The 27729-nt window shown below is 40.7% G+C and overlaps 1 protein-coding gene across 1 annotated transcript in view; it reads right to left on the bottom strand.

Moving 5' to 3' along the window:
- Positions 1 to 27729, bottom strand: part of STK32A (serine/threonine kinase 32A) — a 133692-nt gene that overhangs the window by 41592 nt on the left and 64371 nt on the right. The window contains exon 5 of the mRNA XM_069592357.1: positions 19084 to 19257. Coding sequence (XP_069448458.1) covers positions 19084 to 19257 — 174 coding nt within the window. The remainder of the gene's footprint in view (positions 1 to 19083; positions 19258 to 27729) is intronic.

Below are 27729 nucleotides of genomic sequence, written 5' to 3'. Positions count from 1 at the left end.
TTGTCACTTTATGGGCCTTCTATTAAATTTCTAGGCATCATTTAAAAAAAATTGTTATAGCCACGATTTGTTATATCCACTACTTTCCCCAGAAACTAGCTTAAAGAACAGCACAAAGATCAGAGAGGTCATATTTTAAAGGTGGTATGTCCTACTTCAATCTGATGTTCATTTATTCATCAAGTATTTGTCTACTTTGATAAGTTACTGTGTTAGAAATAGATACATGAGATCTAGTTGCCCCAGGGATGGAGAGGGTAAGAAAGGTTCATGAGGAACCTAGGCCAAGGGGTTCAAAGTGGTAAAGAGGTATGTTTATTACTAAATTCAGAGAAAGGATATGAGAAAATATCCTTCACAGAAAAATAAAGTATATAAGCAGAGATTCTGAGTACACAGTTTTTCTCAAAAGTGATGAAGTAACCTCTAAATCACTAAGGGTGAAGAGCAGTGTGATAAGACTGTTTATTCCTGTAGCAGGAGAAAGGAAATGAAAATAAACCCAGGTGCTGTATTAAAATTTCTTCTAGAACAAGGTGAGATTTTCTAGTTCAGAACTGCAGCACCACCTCTTATCTTTTTCATCTTTTCCAATAATCCTGAATGGTTTCCTTCATTTAAGGCAATCTATAAGATGGTTTAACTGGGTAATTACCAAACCTGGCTATTCCTAAAGTTACCCAGGCAAGCTGAAAATATGCACCCTGATTATTTCCTCACTCCCATCTCCTTAATCATTCTTCTGCCATCACTAGAGTCTACCCCCTGTGCAGCATGACCTGGCTCATATACCTTTTATTGCCAACCCTGACATTCTAGACTAATAATAAATGAAATTTTCTGCCTGATATTTCCGTCCGTATGTTTAGCAGCTATGATAAATATAAATATACGTCCTAAAAAGACCCTTTGATATCCAACACAAACAGCAAAACCCTCTTATCCCCAAGGCCCTTAACCCAGTATACCATACCAATATTCTCCCATTATAAAAACAAAAACCTTGGGAGATCATTATTATTTCTTCTCTTTCTCTTAACTCATAATACCAGCCCCTCAGCAGCCTTGACAACTTGACCTTTAAAATACAATTATCTAAGACACTATGATGGTTCTTCAAAAAAAAAAAAAAACATGAAATTAATACTCAATCCAGTAATTCTGCTTCTGGGTATATACCCCAAAGAAGTGAAAGCAGGTATTTGAACAGATATTTGTAAAAAATAAAATAAAATGCTGATATGTTCTCAAACATGGATGAACCTTGAAGACATTATGCTCAGTGAAATATGAGAAGCACAAAGGAGAAATTATTGTATGATTCCTCTTATAGAAGATCCTTAGATTGAACAGTCAAATTCACAGAGACAGAGAGCTGAATAATGGTTCCCCAAGGACTGAGGGAAAGGAGGATGGATGATTTATTGTTTAATGTTTATAGAGTTTCAGTGTGAGATGAAGAAAAAGTTCTGGAGATGGACAGTGGTGATGGCAGCATGACAGTGTAAATGTGCCTAATGTACTCTTTCACTTAAATACAGTTGCAGTGATAAATTTTCTGTGATGTATATTTTATTACAGTGAAATACACACACACACACACACACACACACACACACACACACAAGAATTGCCATCTCCAGGACCACCACCATCTTTTAGTGGAAATTTGTAATAGTATCTTGTTCCTGCTTCTCTTCTTGTTCCCTGACAATCCATTATGCACACAGCACCCAGGGTAGGGGTTTTCATTACACATAGCTTCCCTGCCTAAAGCCCTCCTCTGGCTCCTAACCCACATGGGATAAAATCTGAACTGTTTACCCCTGGACTTATATGACCTGCAGATGCTCTAGTCCTGCAGAACCCTGAGCTACATCTCATAGCAGCCTCTCCCTGCCACACACCATGCTCCAGCCACACTGGTCTTCTTGGTCTCCTTTGAACATTGCCCCCTCTACCTACAGTCCTGTCCCCCTGCCCGGCTTGTTTCTTCTTGTCATTAAGATCGCAGCTAAAATATCACATCCTCCAAGAAGTTTCCTGACCACTCACCTCCATCTTCATCTCTTCCCCTCCATCTTCTTTCCAGTACAGCACTATCATTATGTATTTTTTCTTATTTGCTCATTATTTGTCTCCCCCCCACCCCTCTGAATGTAATTTCTCAGAGAAATTTTCTGTACTGCACTGTTCAGTGCTGTAGCTTCCAAGCTCATCAAAGTGCCCAGAATAAAGTTAGTGCTTGAATAAATATTTGTCAGAAAAACGAGTGCATCTGATCCCTTGGCATCTCCAACCTCTGCAATAATAAGCCACGTCTTTCTTTTTCTTCTAAGAGAAAAACAAAAGCAAACAAAAGAACAAACCAACAAAAAAACCAAAAGAACAAAAACAAAAACAAAAGAACAAAAACAAAAGAATAAAAACACAAAAACAAAAAAGAAAAGAACTACAACAGCAACAAAACGCCCTCCATCTATGCCTGTCTGTCTTAGCTGCCCAGTCATGTGCGACTCTGCGGCCCCTTGGACTGTAGCCCGCCAGGCTCCTCTGTCTATGCAATTCTCCAGGCGAGAATATTGGTTTCCTCTTCCACCTATGCCAGATGCACTGTATTTGCTGTTGGCAACTAAAAAACCAGTCATTTGGGGAGTGCTGAAGTGCGCTGAAGTGCTGAAGGAACACACACATTCTGTGGAAAGTTCTCACTGCATCTTGACTTGATGAAACAGAAAAGGCCAGGGCCAGCTGGATCCGCTGACTCCTCCTGTGGGGACTAGAAACAGAAGAGTGGAGACGCAGTGCCCCCGATGGCAGGGTTCCAGGTGGAACTGATATGTCTGCTGTTCTCACGTGAATGACTTTAACAAGACATTAGCAGGACTTAAGAGGCTAATTACACCCCTTCACTGAGCCTACCCTGGAATCAAGTTGCTCACCCTGCAACATGACATGGGGTATTGTGAGAAGACGGAACAGGAAAATCTGTGTATCCAAACCAAACTCATACCCTTCAGTGTCCCACAGCTTTCTGACAGGTCCATGGTTTGGGTTAAAATCTTCGTTACATAATGCTCTCTTAAATTGGGTACTCTCCAAGTTCTTGAGAGAGGAAAATATTATATGTATAATATTTTATTTATATATATGTATATAATATTATCATACAATATTGTATTTGTTGTACCTATACTATATTAATATGGTGTTTCATGAAGGCTATTGGTCACATAAATAGACCTGTATTAAGGAAAGAGAGGGGTGGGGGTATGAGAGTGTGATGGGAAATTGTGAGCAAAATGGCATAATTTAGAGCAGGAGGCAGAAGTGAAAAGCTGCCAGGATTGGATTATTAAGAACCAAGTATCATCCTCCAACTTTCTGACCAACTGGTTGCTTCAACTGAGAAATAATTGACATATACTTGTTTCAGATGACTAATTCTTTTTGTTGTTCAATTCCAGCCTTTCCCACAGTTTGTTCAAGGGATTATTAGTTACAGAAGCCATTACAAGGAAATGAAGTAAAGGGACTGAAGGCTTTCAGACTGTGCTGGTAAAGGGCCTCCACATCCAAGGGGAAAGATTGATTAGTAATGCCTGCTTGGCCGCAGGAAGAGGTGTTTGAGGCTAGTCCATAATAATGTTTCAAACTGATGTACTTCCCATGAGTCACGAGAGTGGTTAGAGTTAATATTTATTGTCCATGCTGCGGCAGGCACATGGCAGGCACTTGAGAGACAACATTGATCTTACTGCTTACAACAGTAATATCCATAACTTAGATATTACACCCATTTTTGCAAATGAAGAAGGGGGAGCTCAGGGATGGCTCAAGATTAAAAGTAAGATAGAACTGGAATTATAATCAAAGATTGAGAGGTACAATCTTAGTTTATATTGCAAATATTCATATCTTACTCCCTGCCAGCAGAGAATGTCCTAACATACCCAGGGGTCTGAGGTGTGGTTAAAATTGGTCTGTATCAAGTTTAAATTTTTCATATAGTTTCTATTATATATATGAAAATCATATAGACTTTGCACCCTACTCTATAATATTAATATATCCATATCTCTTTTAATATAAAAATAAAATTCTTTCTTGTTCTGGATAAATCTATTGTTTAAGGAAGATGAATCCCCAACAGTACAATAGTACAGACACTCCAGTTTGAGAAGTATGGTCATGCACTACCATCCCAGAAACTTGAGATTTTTAACCATTTTGTAGTCTTTGAAGGCAGAATATTTAGATGACAAGGCTTCCTGCCTTACAGTTTTGCATCAGTCAGCAGTGCTCTTCATTACCAATGTTTTATTTAATTTGGATTCACATAGCTAGAATCTTAAGTAACATTTATGCATTCTGCACCCAAGGAGGCAAGAGCACAGAGTAACTATCACTCAGCCACAGAGACTAGCCTGAACTCAGGTCTCCTGAGTCTTCCACTCAAACCCAGGGAAGCTTAAGTAAGGAAATGTACTAGTTAGAGGAAGGAAAAGAGTCTACAAAATAAGAGCAACCAGAAAGGAACAAGATCAGTTGTGGTCTATTGATGGTAACAAATAAAGTCTGTCATCTGAATGCTGGTGGAGGCACATAAGCAGAACCTAAGAGACCCCTGTAGGGTCAGGAGTTAGCACTTTAGCTGCTGGATCAAGGGAGTCTGTGGGTGAGAGAATAGAAGACAGGACAAAGTGGGGCACGAAAGGAATTGGGTAACAGGAAAGCTCAGGCAGCAGCTGCCTATCAGAAACTACCCTGAAATACAAGAATTTTAGTAGTTTTACAATGGGTGTGGCTGTACCAGTATACAGACTAAATATGAGTCATGTATATGGTATATGGTATTATACTATATAATTGTGTATGTGTGTGTGTGTGTGTGTATAGAATAAAGTTGGTAACAGTCCCAATCACAAATTGTTCTATCCATCTCCAGGCATTACTAGGTTTATTTGGGAAGCAGTAGAACCTAGATGTTGAGAATGTGGGCTCTGGAGTCAGATGACCCAGTTTCAAATCTCAGCTGAAAATTTGCTAGTTCTGGGACCTTGGGCAAGTTATAACTTTTTATAATGTGCATTATGATTGCCTTCATAACATGCATTCTTCATTCTCTTACTAATTTCAGTTCATTTGTGTATTTAACCTCTCTGCCACACACACACATATACTGTAGTCCCTTTGTTTTGGGGAAATTGATCCCATGCTTGACTTCAGGAGACAGTTCTATGACTCAGGGCTAAGCTATTGAGAGTTATGCCACTTCATAGTCCCCGTTATTGGTTCAGGAGTGGGCTGTAACCCTATTTAAGCCACTGAGCAGGTAGAAGAGTTATGCTATGAGCCTCTGAGGAAGAAACTTCTTTGCTGTCCTGGAGAAAGCTTCCAGAAGGTGTGTGATTCATGGAATTTAAAAGAGTCAGCATGGAGTCCAACGCTGAGGTGTTGGATCAAGATAGCCTACAAGTCTGGCGTTCATCTGGACTTTCAAGTATCATAAGATAATAAATCCCCTTCATTGTTTAGTCTCCTGTGAATTAGCTTTCTATTGAGGCTAGAAACATGTTTGCAGTAAGCTTCTGAGACTCAGCCCTCTTGAAGTAATAGTGTCTGCTTTATAGAGCCATTGTGAAGCTTTAGTGAGAAGGCACATGCAAAACCTTTAGTTTAGTATCTGACACAGTAATTGTTCAACTAACTTTCAGAAAACACTGAACAAATAATTGGGAAACATTAGTGTAGCAAGGGCCAGATAGTAAGAAGCTAATGCTTAACTGATGCAAAAAGCCAACTCATTGGAAAAGACCCTGATGCTTTCAATGCTGAGAGATTGAAAGCAAAAGGAGAGGGGGCAGCAGAGGATGAGATGGTTGGATGGCATCACTGATGCAATGGACACGAATTGAGCAAACTCTGGGACATAGTCAAGGAGAGGGAGCCTGGAGCGCTGCAGTCCATGAGGTCATGAAGAGTAAGACACAACTTTGTGACTGAACAACAACCAGTATCTTCTTACTTTTATCATCAATGAAAATGCTATTTTTTAAAAAGTGCTAGCCGAGGAGATCAAACTAGTCAGTCCTAAAGGAAATCAATCCTGACTTCACTGGAAGGACTGATGCTGAAGCTGAAGCTCTAATACTTTGGCCACCTGCGAAGAGCTGACTCATTAGAAAAGACCCTGATGCTGGGAAAGATCGAAGGCAGGAGGAGAAGGGGATGACAGAGGATAAGATGGTTGGATGGTATCACCGACTCAATGGACATGACTTTGAGCAAGCTCTGGGAGATGGTGAAGGACAGGAAAGCCTGGCATGCTGCAGTTCATGGGGTCACAAAGAGTCATACACGACTGAGCCACTGAACAACAACAACCAGCCTAATAGCTAGAACACATGATCTCTTGTCTTAGCCTTGTCTCTGATTTGCTTTGTGACCTTCACATCACTTGCTTCTCTGGGCTGCAGTTTTAACATCTGTTCCGGGGTTAACAGACTATGGCCTGTGGCCAAAATGTAGCACATCATGGGTTTTTTGTATGGTTATAAGCTATTAAGGGACTTTACATTTCTAAATGATTGAAAAATCAAAGATGAATGCCATTTTATGACACACAGAATCATGTGAAATTCAGATTTCAGTATCTGTAAGGTTTTATTGCAACACAATCATGTTCTATGCTTCCATGTTATCTGTGGCTGCCTCCACTCTTCAGTGGCAGAGTTGATGGGTTGGGACAGACTGCACAGCCTATAAAGTGTAAAACATTCTCTATCTAGCCTTTTATAGAAAAAGCATGCTGATCCCTTCCCTACAGAGGGAGCAAGTTGAACTAATAATCTCCAGGCTCTTTCCTGCCCTGATATCTAGAATAGCTAATGAGGCCCATTCTCCATCATTTTCATTTTTATTGTCTTATTACCCACTGTCAATGCCCTATCCTTATCTCCAAACTGATAACAAATTCAAGTAAGTCTCCTTTCAAAACTGGCTCTGTATTTTCACTAAAGCACAAATAAGAAATAACCTTGAACTAGAGCATTTACTTGAACATGGTAAGAGGACCTGCCCTCAGCTCAGCTTTCTTGTAGCTTTTTCAACCTCTCTCTCCCCTTTCTCACATGTTCTGACCACAGAGGACTCTGTTCTACTCCAGAATGTAACAAACTTCCACCTTAGAGCTCAAATGCCACCTACTGGCGAGGCTTCTTCCAGCATGATGCTAAAGTCGCCCAATCTCCTCAGACCTGTATGCTTTTCCTTAGATCTTTATTTCCCATAATGCATTCAATAAACGCTGACCCTAACATGGTAATTTATGTCTCTGTTCTTTGTTAATGTTTCTGTATTGCATTTTTTGTCCATTTCCTCAACCAAACTATAAGCTCTGAGGGGACAGAAACCATGATTCTATGCTTCAAAAACTCTTCATACTGAGTAAAGTCAGACAGAAAAGACAAATATCACATGATATCACTTATAGGTGAAGTCTAAAATACAAGTGAACTCATTGACAAAACAGAGACAGATTCACAGGTAAAGAGTCTGTCTATACTTAGACTCTAAAGTGGAAGTTTGATACATCCTGCAGCAGAACAGAGGCCTTTGTGATCAGAACACAGGAGAAAGGAGGGAGAGTGGTTGAAGAAGAAGCAAGAGAGCTGAGCAGGGCTGGGTCAGTCTTACCAGACTTACGGTTACAATAGGGAAAAGAGGAAGGGATAAACTGGGAGCTTGGGATTAACATATACACACAACTATACATAGATAGATAACCAACAAGGACCTACTGTATAGCACAGGGGACTATATTCAATATCTTCTAATAATCAATAATGGAAAAGAATCTGAGAAAGAATATATATGTAAATATAACTGAATCACTTTGCTGTACACCCCAAGCTAATGCAACATCACTGTAAATCAACTATACTTCAATAAAATGTCAACAACAGTACACATGTGAATAAACAAATAACATAGTTAATGAATTAAAAAAACTCCATCCAAGAGCTGTTTGCCTGGCACATGAATAAGTCATCAATACTGTGTGTTAACTGACCAAACCTGAAAGAATGATGCTTTAGCTTTGGGCTAAAATGTATGCTAGGCAAAATAAAATTTAATTTGGACCAAGGCATGGGCTGCATATTAACAAAACTCTTAACCTTAGAGAAACTTAAAAGCTCGGCACAGGCAAGTTAAATGTTGACCTGTAAACGAGCAGTTCTTGGACTTTTTCATGTGGGTTTTCACGAATAGGTGCCCTCGTATGAGAAGCAGAGTTTCCAAGCTCCTTTCAGAACTGCCTGACACACAGCACAAAACAGGCAGAGTCTCCTGTTTTCACAACGTGTAACTGATGCTCATTCATTATTTGGTAGCTCGGGAGCAGGTGCCGAATAGAACACATCAACCTAATACCCTCATTACCACACTGCCGTTTTGTTTTTGAGGCTCAAGTAGCCCTTCTGCTGTGGGAGTTAGGAAGCAAAGACTTGCAGAAGGCTTGTAAACTCCTGAAAAGAAGATTTACCAAAACAAAAAGGAAGGGCATTTTCTTAACCAGGCCACAGGAAATGGCAGCCAGAAGCCAAACTATCATCCCACTGCCATGAACAAAATATTATCAACGTACTGAGAGGAAGAAAGGCAACATCACACAGAGCAGGAGTAATACAGGAATCAGACAATCTGTAATTATTTTTAGACTTTTAATTTTCTCATATACTGGACGTGCTGCTTTGGTAAATCAGAAAAGATTGAACTTCATCTAGAGATATTTAAGTGCAAAACAAAACCCCGTGGGCTAGAGACACATTATTAAAAAGCCAGAGATATCCGAAATATCTCTCACCAAATCGGAAATACAGAAGTAAGCAGAGATAGTCTCTGGGCAACGTAAAATAGGTTACCATGTACGAAAGCTAATGGATTTGACTTATCAGATTTTGCTCTTAGGTTACTGCACTTTTATAAACAGTTCTAACAAGTTTTGTTATCTGGTCTCCCATCCCATAATATATTTGGAGCAGCATATCAGAGGGGAAGCAGAAGCTGCTCTGAGTAGCATGAGCTAGAGAAGCAAAGGTTGAATTTTAGCCTCTAAGAAAACTGTGAAAACACACCGTATTAGTTTGCTAAGGCTGCTGTAACAAAGAACTGCAAAATAGGTGGCTTAAGAAAAAACAAATATATTGTCTCATTGTTCTGGAGGCTAGAAGTCTGAAATCAAAGTGTCATCAGGTCCTCCTCCTCCTGAAACCTGTACGTGAGGGACTGCTCTCGCTTCTTCTTGGCTTGTGTTGGTTTGTTGGCAATCTTTAGCCTTCCTGGGCTTACAGACACATCATTCCAGTCCTTCATCTTCACATGGAGTTCTCCCTGGGCCTCTTCACATCCTCTTCCTTTTCTGTGTGTGTCTATCTCTATGTCCACATTTCCCATTTTGATAACACAAGTTACATTAGGGTCCACCCTCATGAACTCGTGTTTACTCGACTACCTCTGTGCTTATGCACTGAGGCACTCAGTCATGTCTGACTCTTTGTGATTCCCTGGACTGTAGGCCACCAGGCTCCTCTGTCCATGGGATTTCCCAGGCAAGAATACTGGAGTGGGTTGCCGTTTCATCTTGCAGGGGATCTTCCTGACCCAGGGGTTCTAACCCACATCTCTTGCATCTTCTGCATTGGCAGGCAGATTCTTTACCACTGAGCCACCTGGGAAGATAAAGACCCTGTTTCCTAATCAGGTCACATGCTGAGATACTGGGGATTAGGACTTCAATATACCTTTTGTGTGTATGTTGGTGGGCAGGGGGAGGGACACACAACTCAACCCATAACACATACCAACTAAAAATATGTGTCTAAACTAATGTTAGTTGCTACTGGATGGGAAATGAAAGTCGCTCAGTCCTGTCTGACTCTGCGACCCGATGGACTGTACAGTCCTTGGAATTCTCCAGGCCAGAATACTGGAGTGGGTAGCTTTTCCCTTCTCAGGGGATCTTTCTAACCCAGGGATTAAACCTAGGTCTCCCACACTGCAGGCAGATTCTTTACCAGCTGAGCCACAAGAGAAGCCTAGGAATTCCTGAGTGGGCAGACTATCCCTTCTCCAGCAGATCTTCCCAACCCAGGAATCGAACTGGGGTCTCCTGCATTGTAGGCAGATTTGTTACCCACTGAGCTATCAGGGAAGCCCTGCTATTGGCTAAATTGCACTAAATAGCTCATCTGATTTTGAAGAGGTCTATCATGTTTATAAGAATGAAACTAAATGAGCTTATGTTAATATTTGGATCAGAAATCCTATGTTTGAATCTGCCCTTAGTATACCGGCTGCATGGTACTGGGCAAGGCACTTAACCCTGTCATGGTATTGCTGACTATCAGTGTGCACAAAATGCTTGTTAGCACAGTGCCTAGATCTTGATATAGACATAGTGAATGATAGCTCTTCTTAAGCCATTAAAAAACTGAGACATGTTGTTGCAGTATAACTTAAATGGTGAGCAGAGAGTAGTAAACACCCTTAGGAATTAGAAAAGCCTCTCTCCAGATGACTCATTCCCACAGGCTTCGGAAAGCTGGGGTGTCACTGTGCTGGCAAGTTCATTCATCAGAAGCTCATCTGTAACTCATTGATCATTGACTAAAATGATAAGTTGCAGAAAGATCTGATTTTTTCCTACAACTGATCATCCCTGGGAATAAAATGTGACTTCCAAGATGCTGCAGTGAGTAAAAGTCAGACAAAAAGGTGAAATCTCAGCCTTGAAGGTCTCTGCCAATGAAAACAAAAAATTCTGGTTTGCAACTGAATTGCAAAAAGGTCTTGATTATTATTTTTTAATTAATTAATTTTTAAATTGAAGGATAATTGCTTTACAGAATTGTGTTGATTTCTGCCAAACATCAACATGAATCAGCCATAGATATACACATTTCCCCTCCCTCTTTAATATCCCTCCCACCTCCCTCCCCATGCTACCCCTCTAGGTTGTTACAGAGCCTCAGTTTGAGTTCCTTGAGTCATACAGCAAATTCCCATTGGCTATCTATTTTACATGTGGTAATGTAGTTTTCCATATTACTCTCTCCATACATCACACTCTCTCCTTCCTCCCCCTCTCCCTGTGTCCATAAATCTGTTCTCTATGTCTGTGTCTCCATTGTTGCCCTGCAAATAATTTCATCAGTAGGTCTTGATTATTAAATGTGCTTATTATCTCATTTCACTGTCATATGCTCTTTGGACAGCTCATTTTGGTCATGAGGGCTTCTTGGGGAGAAGTGGGTATGCGGTAGAGAGCTGAAAATCAAAGAAGTTATGCTTTGAAGAGCATCATCCTATCAGGGCTGAGAGGAAATCATCCTAGACCCTTAGATATGAAAGAACCATTCCTGTTCATTTGGTCAGACCTCCTTACCATCTCCTTGACAGAGATGTTCAAGGCTGTCTTTAAGGTTATAGCCTAGAGGAGGGCATGACAACCCACTCCTGTATTCTTGCCTGGAGAATCCGTGGACAGAGGAGCCTGGTGGGCTACAGTCCATGGGGTTGCAAAGAGACGGACACAACTGAACGACTTTCCATTTCACTTTGAGTTCATAGAGGGTATTGATGTTAGAGTCTGGTGTAAGATAACTTCATTAGAGGAGGTGTGGTGGACAGACTTTATGGTGTCTCCCATGATCCCCATCTCCTGGTGTTCATGTCTTATATCATCCTCATCCCTGCTACTGCTGCTGCTGCTAAGTCACTTCAATCGTGTCCAACTCTGTGCGACCCCTAGACGGCAGCCCACCAGGCTCCCCCGTCCCTGGGATTCTCCAGGCAAGAACACTGGAGTGGGTTGCCATTTCCTTCTCCAATCCTCACCCCGAGTGTGGGCTAATTGTATGGCTTGCTTCTAACAGACATTGTACGGCAAAAAGTGATGGGATCTTGCTCTTCTGATTGTGTTATGTTACATAGTTTAATTCAATAAAATGGACTCTGTCTTGCTAGCAGACTCAACTCTAGAGTCTTGGTCTCCTCAGTGAATTTGAAGAAACAGCCTGAGTCCTACAGCCACAAGGCAATGAATTCTGCCAACATCCTGACTGAACGTGGAAGTGGACCCTTGCCCAGTCTAGCCTCCAGAAGAAAACCCAGTTCCAATCAGCCCCTTGACTACAACCTTTTCAAGAACCTGACTCAGATGTTCCCCGACTCCTGACTCAAAGAAACTGTGAGATAATCAATGTGCATTATTTTAAGTTCCTGTGTCTGTGGTGTTTTGTTGCACAGAATAAAAACTAACACAGCGTGGAAGAAAGGCAGCACAGAGTCACACACTGTGGGCACACAATAGGAATGTGTGGAATAAATTAAAACGATGCTCCAGGAATTCTATGGTGGTTCAGTGGTTAGGACTCCAAGTTTTCACTGTCGAGGGTGCAGGTTCGATCCCTGATCAGGAAACTAAGACCCTGCAAGCCTCATGATATGTCCAAAAAAACCAAAAACCAAACAAACAAACAAACAATGATACTGAAGACAACTTCATCTACTGAAACCTTTACTTTCCATGTCCATCCAAGGATCACATGTATGTTCTGTCCTCATTGATTTGTTTAGTCACTGACTTATTCAGCAACTGCTCTGGGTTAGACTACATGCTGGAGATTAGAACAGGAGTGAGGAGTAGAGCTTCACTGTAGGAGGGAGAGACCACTTTTTATGAAGAATATTGTGAGCCAGGGGCTACCAATAGAAGTATGATCAAGACCACGGTGAAGATGTGCTGAGTGTGAGTGACGTGTGTGTGACTCAGGATACACATATAACTGCTTGTTTTCTCTGCGGTGAATGCCAAAGAATTTGGTATGCATACCAGAATGCCACCTTTCTGGTATGACTGTTGAAATGTTTACTTGACTCTCTTTCATTCTATATTATTAGCTCTGATGACAGCGAAGCCTCTGTTGTTTCTACATTGAAGGTCAGTCCAGAGAATGTTGTCTGGCAAACAGATACTCAAGAAACAATTCTTGAATGAATATTTATGATAGAAGCTTTATCCCTAAGTTTCCCCTCTCCTCCCAGTCAAGATGCTGATTTCTAGAAGAATAATATAAACTTCTGGCAAGTAGCTACTTCAGTGCAGGGCAGGGTGTGCAAAAACTAGTTCCTTTGTGTATCTATGGAAGTTCCAAGGTTTCTATGATCACAGCAAAGAAGATAAAGGTGATGAATAAAAACAACATCCTATTCTTTTTTTTATAATCATGAATTTTCTTTTATTCCTACTTCAACAGATCTGTAATCAGTTGGAGATGAACTTTTGCAACACGTTCTGTTGTACTGCAGTCATTGACATCAAGGGCCTAATTAGATTTTTATTGCATTCCAATAGGAATTTAGAAATCCGTGAGTTATAACTTTATTAGAGTGAGATAATTCTTAGAAAGAGGAAAAAAAAATCCACTCAAATGGTATTTTGACCCAACATGACTCTTACTATTTAACTGTCCCAAATGATTCATCTTATTAGCTTAAATTCGTGATTGCATTTTTAACAGGTGACAAGGGAGGGAATACAAATTTGTCTTTGCACTGTAAAAATTACTTTCTATTACTTTATTCACTGGAGAGACTGTGGTAATCAACAAACTAAAGAGTACTATCCCATAGGAAGGATTGTAATGAGTTTAATCTTGCTTATTTTTTAAAATAAAAGCAAATAATGACAGTGTCCATGTTGTTAAAATCTTCATTCACTGATTTAATGTAAGTAAAGGGGAATATTGAAGGAATAAATGGCCGTAATTTGGAAACTAAAGCTGATTTTCAAACTCAAACTCTAGTTTGAAAATGGAAAAATGTTTGACTTCTTGACTAAAAAATAAGTCTAACTGCACAATTCAAAATGAATGGTGACTATGTAGTCCTGTTTCCTTCACAACTAGAGAGAAAAAAAGACTCTAAAAATGAGAAAAATGAGCTAAATATTCTACATATTTAGGAAACAACAAAAAGTTAAGTCTGTGAATTAAAAAAAATCTATAAGCAAGATAAAACAAAACCCCATTTATGTTTCACTTAGAATTTAGGCAGAAATAAGATTTATGGTGTTTAAAAAAATAAGCTAGACATTGCTGGCAGGAAAAATTAAAGACAGAACCCATTTTATGTTAGCGCAGAGAGACAAATGAATGCTTTCATTCAGAATACAGTTCCCTTTCCATGGATTAAACTCTCCTTCCTGGTTTTAAACCCCCTGAGCTCTCAGGAAGCCTTTATCGTTACCCCAAATCATTTTCTCCACTGAAACTCTTGTCATTCTCATACAACTTAGCTTCTAGTCTGGGGCTATTCTGTCATCCGCTGGTTCCATATGTGTCGTCCTCACTTATGCAGCCAGACAGCATGGATATCTGCAGGCAGGCGGCCATGCCTCACCCTGTAGCATGTCCTCCTCAGGGCAACAGCTGTGCTGAACATCAGCAGCACGGAGACAGGCTAAGAGCCGTGCATATCCTTCAAGTGACGCCTCACCTACATATTAGCCAAGTTATTTTCTGAACTGGAGTTCCATCAGCTGTAAAATGGGGACAGTCACACCATCAACCTCTGGGATTTGTGGCAGATGGAAGGAAATAATTCACAAGTACTTGGCAGAGAGCTTGGTACCCAGAAGCCCACAGTCACGTCAGCCTATCACCACGGCTGCTCCATCCACAGTTGCTGGCCACCACAGATAATTTAGAATCTTTGACCCAGTCCAGAGACAAAATGTTGTTGTGAAATCAGTAAGTCACATATATTTTTAAATTCTTTATTTTATATTGGAGTATAGCCAGGCAACAATGTTATGATCACTTCATGTGGACAGCAAAGGGACTCAGCTATACATGTATATGTATCCATTTTCCCTCAAACTCCTCTCCATCCAGGCTGCCACATAACATTGAGCAGAGTTCCCTGTGCTGTACAGTAGAACCTTGGTTATCTGTTTTAAATATAGCAGTGTGTACATATTGATCCCAAACTTCCTAACTATCTCTCCCCCCATTTCTATTCTCCTGGCAACCATAAGTTCACTCTCTGAGTCTGTTTCTGTTTTGTAGATATGTTCATTTAAATCATTTCTTTTTAGATTCCACATATAAGGGATGTTTAATATGTTTAATAAATTCACATAATATTTCTCCTCTGTCTGGCTTATTTCACTCAGAATGACAGTCTCTTGGTCCATCCGTGTTGCTGAGAGTGGCATTGTTTTATTTCATTTTTAATGGCTGAGTAATATTCTATTGTGCATATGTACCATATCTTATCAGAGCAGGCAATGGCACCCCACTCCAGTGCTCTTGCCTGGGAAATCCCATGGGCGGAGGGGCCTGGAGGGCTGCAGTCCATGGGGTCGCTAGGAGCTGGACACAACTGAGCGATTTCACTTTCACTTTTCACCTTCATGCACTGGAGAAGGAAATGGCAACCCACTCCAGTGTTCTTGCCTGGAGAATCCCAGGGACAGGGGAGCCTGGTGGGCTGCCGTCTCTGGGGTCACACAGAGTCGGACACGACTGAAGCAACTTAGCAGCAGCAGCAACCCTATCTTATTTACCCATTCCTTTGGTTGCTTCCACGTCTTGGCCATTGAAGACAGTGCCACAGTGAACATTAGGGTGCATGATCCTTTTGGACCATGGTTTTCTCTGGCTGTATGCCCAGGAGTGGGATTGCAGGGTCATATAGCTTTATTTTGACTTTTCTAAGGAACCTCCAGACTGTTCGCCATAGTGACTATACCAATTTACACTCCTACCAACAGTGTAGGAGGGTTCCCTTCTCTCCACACCCTCTTCAGCATTTATTGTTTGTGGATTTTTTGATGATAGCCATTTAGACTGGTGTGAGGTGATATCTCATTGTAGTTTTGATTTGCATTTCTCTAATAAAGTATCTTTCCATGGGCCTTTTGGCCATCTGTATGTGGAAGTCACGTATTTTATATCTGCCCCTTTGGGCAGATGATCTTTTCTTGCCTGGGGAATCTACTGTATTTTCTTAATTTTTATTAATACCTTGGAACTCAAGATGTGTCTTCCAATCTAATCCTCTAAGTAGCTGAAAGATGTTTTGTTATCTTTGATTCTATCAAATACAGCATGCATTTTGAAGATTCTTTGAAGGCAGAGATTTAGAAATAGAATTAGAGTACTCAGAAGCCTCCATTTCTTTTTCTATGTTGCTCGTCATGCTTTTAACTCTGCCCCGGGAGTCCCAGCTTCAGAGTGCACTATTATCCTCTAAATGCCGCAGACAAAGGGACACTACTTATTTCACCATGTACATGATTTTTTTTAACCCATTTGAAACCACTTCAGTGGAAATCAATTCACATTGATATCTAGTATGCGGAAGGCAGAAAGCTCTGGTAGAGCTCTCTCACAGTTAAAACCTATTTGGTCACTACTGTCTTGAAAAGCCCTAAAGAGGTTGGTATATGTCCTGGTTTTTCCAGAACATGTATGAATTTTGCCTGTTGTCCCAGCATAATTATTAACACCAACTTCTTTCATTCTCAGGAGTACCCTGGTTGGGATGATAAATTATATGATTACCCAACATAAAGGCCAACAAATGTCTGAAATTCATGGCTTTAATTTCTTCTATTTTAATTTTGTCTTTGTTATCTGTAAACCTGGGCTTTTAGGCAATCAACCATCCGTGTGGCTCAGACAGTGGTCATTCCTTCAGATTTTTGCTAAACACTGGTTATATGGTGAGACGCATACCACGCATGGCCTTAAGCCATTGAGTTTACAATTTAGTAGCACAAACAAACATCGGGTAATTATATAGTGAAAATACCACAATGCCTCAGGAGAGGTATAAGATGCTATGATTGCCTATAAAATATAACGCTCGGGGAGGCAAGGTAGGACACATCGGCAGTGGAAACACATCTGGATTGTTTCTGATCCCAAGAGGATGCCAGCTTATTTTAACCCTGCATTCATGATGTCTTTGTGTGCACCTTCCATTAATGTGCCATGGTGAGGAGACAGTTCAGTATAAAGAGGCCCTCTGAAGACAGGTTCTAAGCAATAAGGGTGAGCCTGTAAAAGGCAAGAAGCAGAAATTTAATCCTTGATTTCTTATTTAAGTGACAAAACCATGACAGCAAATGCGAATAAGGGAGAGAAGGACAGAACAAAGCTGCTTGGTATGGTTAAGTTTCTTGAGGGTGAAAATTGAGTCACATATTCGGTTTTGTTTTTCTCCTGAACTTTTCTCAGAACATGGTTCTAAGCACATGGCAAAAAGGCTCAGAGCATCTTGTGATGACTGAGAAAATGAAACTCAAAGAAGGCCAAGAACTCAGATTCAAACAGGAGGGAGAAAGTGAAAAGGTGCCCCTCCGGGGGCTTCTCATGGTCCCTGACTCTTGCCAGAGACGCACCCCAAACAGACCGTGGGTTGGCAATCCAGGGGAGGGTGAGTGAGCGTGAAGACTCTGAGAGGGGTGCCATGGCCTACAAGTATGAAAAGTTTCTCCTAGGGAGGAACTGGGTGATGGCTGCCAAAAAGCCAGTGCGGGAGAAAGATCTCTTGTCATCGCTTCGCGGCCTTTTGGCTAAGATCAAGTGTAAGATCTCTTGTCAGCAGGATTCTCAGCTATTGAGAAAAACACCAGGTGTGTAAATTTTTCTTCCGAGATCGCACATGATTAACCAGTCTGATTTCCATTTATCCACGGCGTGAAGAGCACATTTTCAATACAAATGGGCCCTTCCAAAGATAGAAAATTAACTAATAATTATGTTAATTGCCAAGACCAAAAAGAGAAAAAGGATTGGTCTACAGTACTTGCACAGAGAGTCTATAAATTATGATGCTACATCTTTAACCAAGGATCTGTACTAGTTTTAATAAATTCTAGATGTTAACTAGTGGTGGGAAAATAGTCTGTCTAGCCAAATGTTTAATAAATGAGACATAAAAACTCAGCAGATTCTTCAAGGGTTTGAGACGACAGTGGCAGAGTCACATGTGTTGATTGTTCACTTAATGATGTTTAATGTATTATGGTGTATATTTCACATGTGTAGTAAATACAGATTAGTATAGTAGACAGAGCTCTGATGTTAGGATCAGAGAGATCTAGGTTTGAATCCGGCAACACTGTTTGTCAGGGTTCCTTGGTGAAATCTTTGAGCCACATTTTTTCTCATCTGAAGAATGGGAATACTGTAATGAAAAGTGGAAGTTTTGAGAATTGAAAGGATAATATATAAAAGTACCTTGCAGTGCCTGACATATGGAAACCCAGGTAAACAGTAGCTGCTTTGATGGTGATTAGGTTCAAAATTCTTAAAAAGAACCTAGATGATAATTTAATGTCTCCAAATCACAAAATCTCAGATTTAATACTGGTCTAACTACAACTTCTCTGTTCATTTATCATTTATTATAGAGATCAAGTGAGATACTATATAGGAAACTGCCATCAAAACTACCAAATCCTTTATAAATATCAAGTATTATCTTTTTCTCTCTATTGTCTTTGGGTTTATAGCTACTTGTGCTATTTGTCTTTGACACAAATGCCCCAAGTGAAAGAGATACATTGCTTTTGCTGACTTGTCTGCGGCAAGGGACTCACACCAGGGACTCACTATAGGGTGGATGATAGAAGCTATGACTCAAATTTTCTCTCCAAAGAATTTTCTTCCTACCCATTCTATATCTTTCCCTTCATACACTTTCTTTATTTAATATTTATTAAGCCCCAATATGTCATTTTTCCTTCTCTTTGTCTAGGCTTAGTTATAAACAGCACCAATACTCATTAATTCTGGTCTTGTTGCTTACTAATGGTGACCTTGGGGAAATTAAGTTCAATGTGCTCAGTATTACTTTTATTTGAAAAACGGGGACATCTACCCCCAGCATTGCTGTAAGAATTAAGAGTTAAATGTCACGTTCCATAAGGACCTGTTGAACGCAGCAGGTTGTGCATCCCCTCCCGTGCATTCAGCCCAAGGCTGCCCCTTGGACTTGACTGACCTGTGAATGATGCGCTGGCTCTGCAGGTAGTCCAAGGCCATGGCCAGCTCACAGATGAAGAGCTTCACAGTGTCTTCCTGGAAGCGGACATTCTGCTGCAGGTGGTAACGCAGGTCCCCGCCCAGCAGAAGGTCCACCACCATGAACATATCTTCCTCATCTTGGAAGGAATACCTGGAAAGTAATTAGAAATGCAAGTGGGTTAAATACATTTACACACTAAAGAGGCCTAGAGGCAAAGGACACTTTACAGATCTGAGCCGAGCTTTCCTGAGCTAAGAATCCAGGCTTTGGAGTACTGGTCTATTACTTGTTCTAGGTCCTGTTTACGCATGTGTAAAATGCAAATGATAAGATCTTCCACATTTGATTATAGTAAAGACTAACTATGATGAGTGTAGCATATATATATATATATATATATATATATATATTTTTTTTTTTTTTTGGTGGTGGTGTAGCTTCCCTGGTGGCTCAGACGGTAAAGAATCTGCCTGCAGTGCTGGAGACCTGGGTTTGATCCCTGGGTTGGGAAGATCCTCTGGAGAAGGGAGTGGCTACCCACTCCAGTATTCTTGCCTGGAGAATTCGGTGGACAGAGGAGCCTGGTGGGCTACAATCTATGAGGTCACAAAGAGTTATACATGAATGAACAACTAATACTTTACTTTTAACTAAAGACTAAATATGATAAGTGTTACATTAAAAAAATTTATTTTTAATTGCAAGATAATTGCTTTACAATGTTGTATTAATTTCTGCAGTACAACAACACAAATCAGCCATAAATATAAATATATCCCCTCCCTCTTAAACCTTCTTCCCACTCTGCCCTTCTAGGTTGTCACAGAGCATTGAGCTGAGCTCCCTGTGTTATACAGCACCTTCCTATTAGCTATTTCATTAATACATACAGTAATATATATGTTTCAATGCTACAATGCGTATAATATTTAATGTTATTCCTGGCATACAATAAGCACCCATTAACCATAAGTCTACAGAGCTATAAAGCCCAGAAAATGAAGAAAACTCCATTTATTCACCTGTTATTAACAATCATATCCTGAACACATTGCTGCATAAAACACGAGTCATGAGACCTCCTTGAACCATCTCATGCTTATTTTTCCACATTAACAACATCATTACTTAACATTACAACAAATCATAAACCACACTCATGATAAGAAAAAAGATATAAAGAGAGCCATAAAGAAGTAAGTGTACAGGAAAGGGAAGTAATCCACTCAGTCCTGGGGATGTGCAGTGGCAGGAAATCTCAACACAGGAGACACCGGAGTTACATTCTGAAGGATGGTGACAATAATAAGTACAAAATAAAGCCAACGTGGCTGATGTCTCCATTAGATGGCTTCTCTGGGGCAGGCTCTAAGAGCACTCTACACATGCTGTGTCATTGACTCCACAATGCTGCTCTTATGCTCCCATTTTACAGAGGAGGAAATCAAGGCCCAGAGAAGTTTAAGTAATTTACATGAGATAAAACACCCAATAGGTGGCAGCAGTGAAGGGGTCTCCAGGTGAAAAGTAAGATTTGAAAGAGGAGAACAGCCTGGATTAAGCATAGACATGGGAAAGAACACTGCGAGGAGGGAAAGGGGAAGAGAGTGGGTTTGTTGGAATGATGTGTGATGGGGAAGCTGGAGAGGAAGGCGGAGAGCAGATCCCGACTGGAGCTTGTTCACAAGTCCATGCATGCTGGAGAGACACTGAAGAGGGTTAAGCAAGACACATGATCAGACTTGAAGGAGCAAGAGCTGGAGGGATGGGAAGAGGAAATGAGACACAGGTGAGCAGGATTGGCCTCTGCTTGTTTGCAAAGAGCCTCCTGTAAAAATGCATTCCAACTGCTCTAATTTGTTTTGTTTTCCTCAAAGCACAGACATGATTTCTAGTCACAAAAAAACCCTCTGTATCAACACTATTGTGACATGTTTCTTTTGACATCATGTCACAGAGATCACATTTTAAAGTTTTATTTGAATTACAGAATTGAGAGACTGCAAAGCAGTGCCCAGGGATGCAAACCAATGCCGAAGGACAAATTCTTTGCTTAGGAAACAAATGTAGACTATCGATGATGGAAGAAGTGTATTGAGTACATTTTCTTTTTAGAATGATCATTGTGCTACAGGAAGAGGAGACTTGCAAACAAAAGAAAAATGAGCAATTCAATGAAGCATTAATCTAAGGGAGTAACATTCTAATGAAAACTAGGTTCTCAGAGTTCACTTGTTAAATAAAATTCTGTTTACCACTGAAGACTGATTCACACAGATGTCAGAAATTAAGCCTTGGGGTGAGGAGGGATTAAGATAGAAAGAAACACAGGAAGTGCTTGGTAACAATGTGAGAAGTGTAGGAAGTGTTATTCTTCACCTTCATGCAAAGACTGGCTGGGGTATCTCTGCCACATGTTTAATGGCCACCAGGATAGGTGCCTGGGTGATTTGGTTCACAATCCTCCCAGCTGCACCACTACACATTGTATCTATTGTGTTTTACAGGTTTTCAGGAAGTAAAGATGTGCTAATTATACGTAATCCTGCCTGAGACCTATTGCACCTTAGGCTATCCTCGGCTAATAGAAACAATGATGGCTCATGGCATGTGAGCAGGGTCTTACTGGGATAGCTAGCAAATGAGGTAGGTGAGGACTGGGTACCAAAAGAGAGAAGAGAGCGCTAACCATGAGCATCACTGGATGCCCCCTGGAAACAACCTAGGCAGAGGGAGTTCACATACAGAGCAGTGACAGGCTGTGTTCAGCTCCCCACTGGAGGTAGGGTGGAGGTCCCCAAACTGGTCACAGACCAGAAAACTCCTCTCCCATTATTTCATTTAACTTTAACTGGGGGACAAAGGTCTTATTAAATTCACCTGGAGTGAACAAACATTTTTTATTGTGACTTGGGCGAAGCTATTTTTATCCAAAAAAAAAAAGGACTGATACAGGTGCCGACTGTGGCAAGTTAACAACAGTGTTGGACTGTGCAGGGGATAATTAATCAAAGAAAGAAGCAGCCCAGGCAAGAAGCACCATAATTCCCTTGCCCAGCATGACTTTAAATTTATTTAATCATGGAGCCAGGTATGGCTGTTAAAAATCCTCTTTCCCCTTTCACACATCAGATCTGTGGCCCTCTATCATAGACCCTAAACTCTCAGAAGAAGAGAAGATAAGTACTTTATTTCCAGAACTATATTCAGTAAAGTATGTGAGCATAATGCAGTTTGATAATAACTAGGATATGAAGGTTCATATCATCATCTGATTTTTTTTTTCCAGCATAAAAGAGTAAGAGCTCCCTATACCTTGGCCATTTATTCCATAGTCTCAGAGATATATTTTTCATTACTTTGAAAATAATGCTATATCATGGCTTATTTATTTCTCAGTTGACAGCTCCAAAATTAGCAAGTCTGGTCCCCGTGCATGTGAAACGCATTGTAAAGTCTGCTCACTAAGAGAGGAGATAAGTGACAAAGGACTACCACGCTACGCCACCCAACCCCACCATATCGCAGCAGACTATTCACAGCTCTCTGGACCATGCTGAAATTCTCCAGTCCATTCTACACACCATGGTTATCTTTTTACAAGGTGAGTTTTATGTTCTCCAGCCTCAGGAATCCCCTTCATCTCTTTCCATGGTCTGCAGGACCCTGTGTGGTCTGGCCCTGTTTACTTCCCCAGACTTATCTTGAAGATCTTTTCCTTCCATTCCTCAGCTAGTAGTTCATGCCCCTCCAGCCTTAGGAGACTGTGCTGTGGTGTGGCCTTGCCTGGCCTTGTGGTGTGGTGTCAGCCCAAGGGATACTTCTCACAGAGACATTTCTAATACTCCATATGAAATCATGTCTCCCTATTATACACAATGCCATATTCTTGTACACACAGCTTTTCATAATTTGAAAGTATTTCCCTTCATTCTTTTGGATTAACTGCTTTCATTTCCACTATGCCAGCAACCAAGTCAGGTACTCACCTGCTTAGAACTGGAGCTTTGGAAAGAACTATGGGGTTGGCCAAAAAGTTTGTTCAGGTTTTCCCATAAGTTGTCATGGCAAACCTGAATGCCCTTTTTGGCCAACTCAATAAAATATTTTCCAATGGAGTGTTTTTTAAATTGTGAGTCATAATCCATTAATGGTTGTGAAGTCAGTTTGGTTGGTTTTAACAAGCACTTTAAAAAAAAATAAAATAGACTGAATAACATAAAATAAATGTTATTAACATGTAAGACTATAAGCATAGTTTGTGCATATAATGTGTGTCTCTTTGAGGATATCTCCTGGGTTGTGATGAAAAATATTTCTTCCTGTGGGTGACAGAGAAAAAAGCCTGAAAACCATGACATTAGGGGAACCTGCTGTTTGTTCCAGAGCTATTGTGTCAAATCCGCATTGAGAGTTTAGGTGAGCAAGGGACAGTTCTGGTGTCTCCATCTAGCAAAGCATGGGAAATGCAGGACAAATATCAGCTATTACTTTTAAAAGTTCTTAGCTTTATAGAAAAAGATACTGATTCATCAAAGATGGAATCCATTTAGAAACACACAGATAGAAAATACAAATGGAAAATGCACAGGCTTTAGGCAGGCCCAGGTTTAAATATCAAATGTGAATTTAGAGCAAGTTCCTTAAAGGAAACTGAAACTCAGAGAGGATATTTGTACATAAAAAGCAAATTAGATATAACGTTTGCAAAGTAATTAGCACAAAGTGTGGCGCATAGCATGGTGGTAAGGAACTTGGCTCTGGGGTTAGACTCAATTCAGTTCAGTTCAGTCGCTCAGTCATGTCCTACTCTTTGTGAACCCATGAATCGCAGCACGCCAGGCCCCCCTGTCCATCACCAACTCCCGGAGTTCACTCAGACTCACGTCCATCAATCAGTGATGCCATCCAGCCATCTCATCCTATTCGTCCCCTTCTCCTCCTGCCCCCTATCCCTCCCAGCATCAGAGTCTTTTCCAATGAGTCAACTCTTCGCATGAGGTGGCCAAAGTACTGGAGTTTCAGCTTCAGCATCATTCCTTCCAAAGAAATCCCAGGGTTGATCTCCTTCAGAATGGACTGGTTGGATCTCCTTGCAGTCCAAGGGACTCTCAAGAGTCTTCTCCAACACCACAGTTCAAAAGCATCAATTCTTCAGCGCTCAGCCCTCTTTACAGTCCAACTCTCTGCTTGTGCTCAAATCCCCTTTTAAGGGGAGTTCTGCCTTTTAAGGTTTTTAAAACTGGATGCAGCAAGTTATATAAGTTGCCAGCATGTCCATCTATATTGGCACATACTTCACAGGGCTGTTGGTAAGATTAAGTGCAGTTAATACACATAAATTGCTTAAAACAGTACCTGGAAGTACCTTGAAGATAGATATTATAATTACCTTTGTTTTTCCACCTATGAATGTAATATAGCTCTGGTATTAAGCAGATTAACTTATTTTATGCAGTGTTTCCTATTATTTTACATAAAACGATTATACGAAGATATTTATTGACTGGTTTGTAGCTGATTTACAATATTGTGTTAGTTTCAGGTTTACAGCAAAGATATTCAGTTATATAAACATGTAGTGAAAGTCTCTCAGTTTCGTCTGACTCTTTGCAACCCCATGGACTATAGCTGGTCAGGCTCCTCTGTTCATGGAATTTTCCAGGCCAGAATACTGGAGTGGGTAGGCGTTCCCTTCTCCAGGGATCTTCCTAACCCAGGGGTTGAACCCAGGTCTCCCATATTGCAGGCAGATTTTTTACTGCCTGAGTCACCAGGGAAGCCCATATATATAGGTATATATCTATATTCTTTTTTGATCCCATTATGGTTTATTGTAAGATATTGAATATAGATCCCTCTGCTACAAATCCTTGTTGTTTATCTATTTCATATATAGTAGTATGCATCTGTTAATTCTATACTCACAATTTATCCCTCCCCTGCCTCCCCTTTGATAACCATAAGTTTATTTTCTGTGTCTGTTTCTGTTTTGGAAGTAAGTTCATTTGTATTACTTTCTAGATTCCACATATAAGTGATATAATATTTGTCTTTCTCTGTCTGATTTCATTTAGTATGATAAACTCTAGGTCCATCCATGTTGCTGCAAATGGCATTATTGCATTCTTTTTTATGGCTGAGTAATATGCATCACATGTGTCTATATATACCACAACTTCTTTATCCTTTCATCTGTTGATGGACACTTAGATTGCTTCTATGTCTTGGTTATTATAAATAATGCCACTATGAACATGGGGGGTGTGTGTATCTGTTTGAATTAGAACTTTTGTCTTCTCTGGATATATGCCCAGAGCTGAGATTGCTGGATCATATGGCAACTCTACTTTTAGTTTTTGAAGGAACCTCCGTACTATTTCCCATGGTGGCTGCACCAATTTACATTCCCACCAACAGTGTAGGAGGGTGCCCTTTTATGAATATATATATCATCAATAGTATAATCAACATGATTGTGATTAACTGAGCTCTTACTATGTTCTGATACCATGCTAGTTACTTTATGTATTATTGTATTTAATTGTTACTATGAACTCCAATACTTTGGCCACCTCATGTGAAGAGCTGACTCATTGGAAAAGACTCTGATGCTGGGAAGGATTAGGGGCAGGAGGAGAAGGGGATGACAGAGGATGAGATGGCTGGATGGCATCACTGACTCGATGAACATGAGTTTGAGTAAACTCCGGGAGTTAGTGATGGACAGGGAGGCCTAGCATGCTGTGATTCATGGGGTCGCAAAGAGTCGGACATGACTGAGCGACTGAACTGAACTGAACTGCACTGATAAACATATGAGGTAAATAATATCTTTATCCTCATTTTTACTGATAGTAGCAATTCAGGGTTTTTTCCCATGTAGAGTCAAGGCTATGGTTTTTCCAGTAGTCATGTATGGATGTGAGAGTTGGACTATAAAGAAAGCTGAGCACCGAAAATTGTTGCTTTTGAACTGTGGTGTTGGAGAAGACTCTTGAGAGTCCCTTGGACTGTAAGGAGATCCAACCAGTCCATCCTAAAGGAGATTAGTCCTGGGTGTTCATTGAAGGGTTTGATGTTGAAGCTGAAACTCCAATACTTTGGCAACCTGATGTGGAGAGCTGACTCATTTGAAAAGACCCTGGTGCTGGTAAAGATTGAGAGCAGGAGGAGAAGGGGATGACAGAGGATGAGATGGTTGGATGGTAACACCGACACAGTGGACATGGGTTTCAGTGGACTCCGGGAGTTGGTGATGGACAGGGAGGCCTGGCGTGGTGTGGTTTGTGGAGTCGCAAAGAGTTGGACATGACTGAGCGACTGGTACGAGAACCATTATTTGTTCCAATTGGTACTCATTTTAAATTTAAAATGTGCTTTGGGTCTACGATACCCGTTTCCCACTCCCACGAGGAGACAATGAAAGACTGCAGCCAGTGTGGAGATTCCTTTAAAAATTGCAAACAGAACTACCTTATGACCCAGCAATACCACTGCTGGGCATACACACCGAGGAAACCAGAATTGAAAGAGACACGTGTACCCCAATGTTTATTATAGCCAGGACATGGAAACAACCTAGATGTCCATCAGCAGGTGAATGGATAAGAAAGTTGTGGTACATATACACAATGGAGTATTACTCAGACATTAAAAAGAATACATTTGAATCAGTTCTAATGAGGTGGATGAAACTGGAGCTGATTATACAGAGTGAAGTAAGCCAGAAAGAAAAACACCAGTACAGTATACTAACACATATATATGGAATTTAGAAAGATGGTAATGATAACCCTGTATGTGAGACAGCAAAAGAGACACAGATGTATAGAACGGACTTTTGGACTTTGAGGGAGAGGGAGAGGGTGGGATGATTTGGGAGAATGGCATTGAAACATGTATACTGTCATGTAAGAAACGAATCGCCAGTCTATATTCGATACAGGATACAGGATGCTTGGGGCTGGTGCACGGGGATGATCCAGAGAGATGATATGGGGTGGGAGGTAGGAGGGGGGTTCAGGATTGGGAACTCATGTACACCCGTGGCAGATTCATGTCAATGTATGGCAAAAGCAATACAATATTGTAAAGTAAAATAAAGTAAAAATAAAAATTAAAAAAAAGAGACTTCAGCCAAGAGCAGCAGAAGGGAACACACAGTCAAAACATGAGCGACAGGACCCAAGGCACAGCACCAGCAGGGTCTTCTTCCCGAGTCTAATGGTCCACTGAGAGGCTGCCCAAAGGGGAGCAAGCTCGTGGAAGGTGAAGATTAAATGTGCAACCTCAGCACGATGCACACATACCAAAAAAAAACAAAAAAACAAAAAACCAACAACCAACAACAACCCCCAGCCCTCAAAACAAAACCCCCACAACCACCCTTATTAGTCCAGGGCAACGGTCTCACAGTGGCCAACAGCACAATGAGAGTGGGACTCTGCCAGATGAGAAGAAACCTCTTGCCAGTCACTTTTCTCTTCCTGTCCTAGCCTCTCAAAAAATAGTCTGGAACACAAGTTCTATCCCCAAGAAAAAGAATCAGATTCAGAAAATATTTCCAAAAGGCTCCAAAGCAAAACAAAAACAAAACACAAACACTTGTGGCTACAGGGC

Source organism: Ovis canadensis, chromosome 5 (genome assembly GCF_042477335.2).
Source record: "Ovis canadensis isolate MfBH-ARS-UI-01 breed Bighorn chromosome 5, ARS-UI_OviCan_v2, whole genome shotgun sequence".
Classification (NCBI taxonomy): Eukaryota; Metazoa; Chordata; class Mammalia; order Artiodactyla; family Bovidae; genus Ovis; species Ovis canadensis.
The sequence above is the reverse complement of the archived record's forward strand: the minus strand, read 5'-3'. Positions and strand labels throughout refer to the sequence as shown.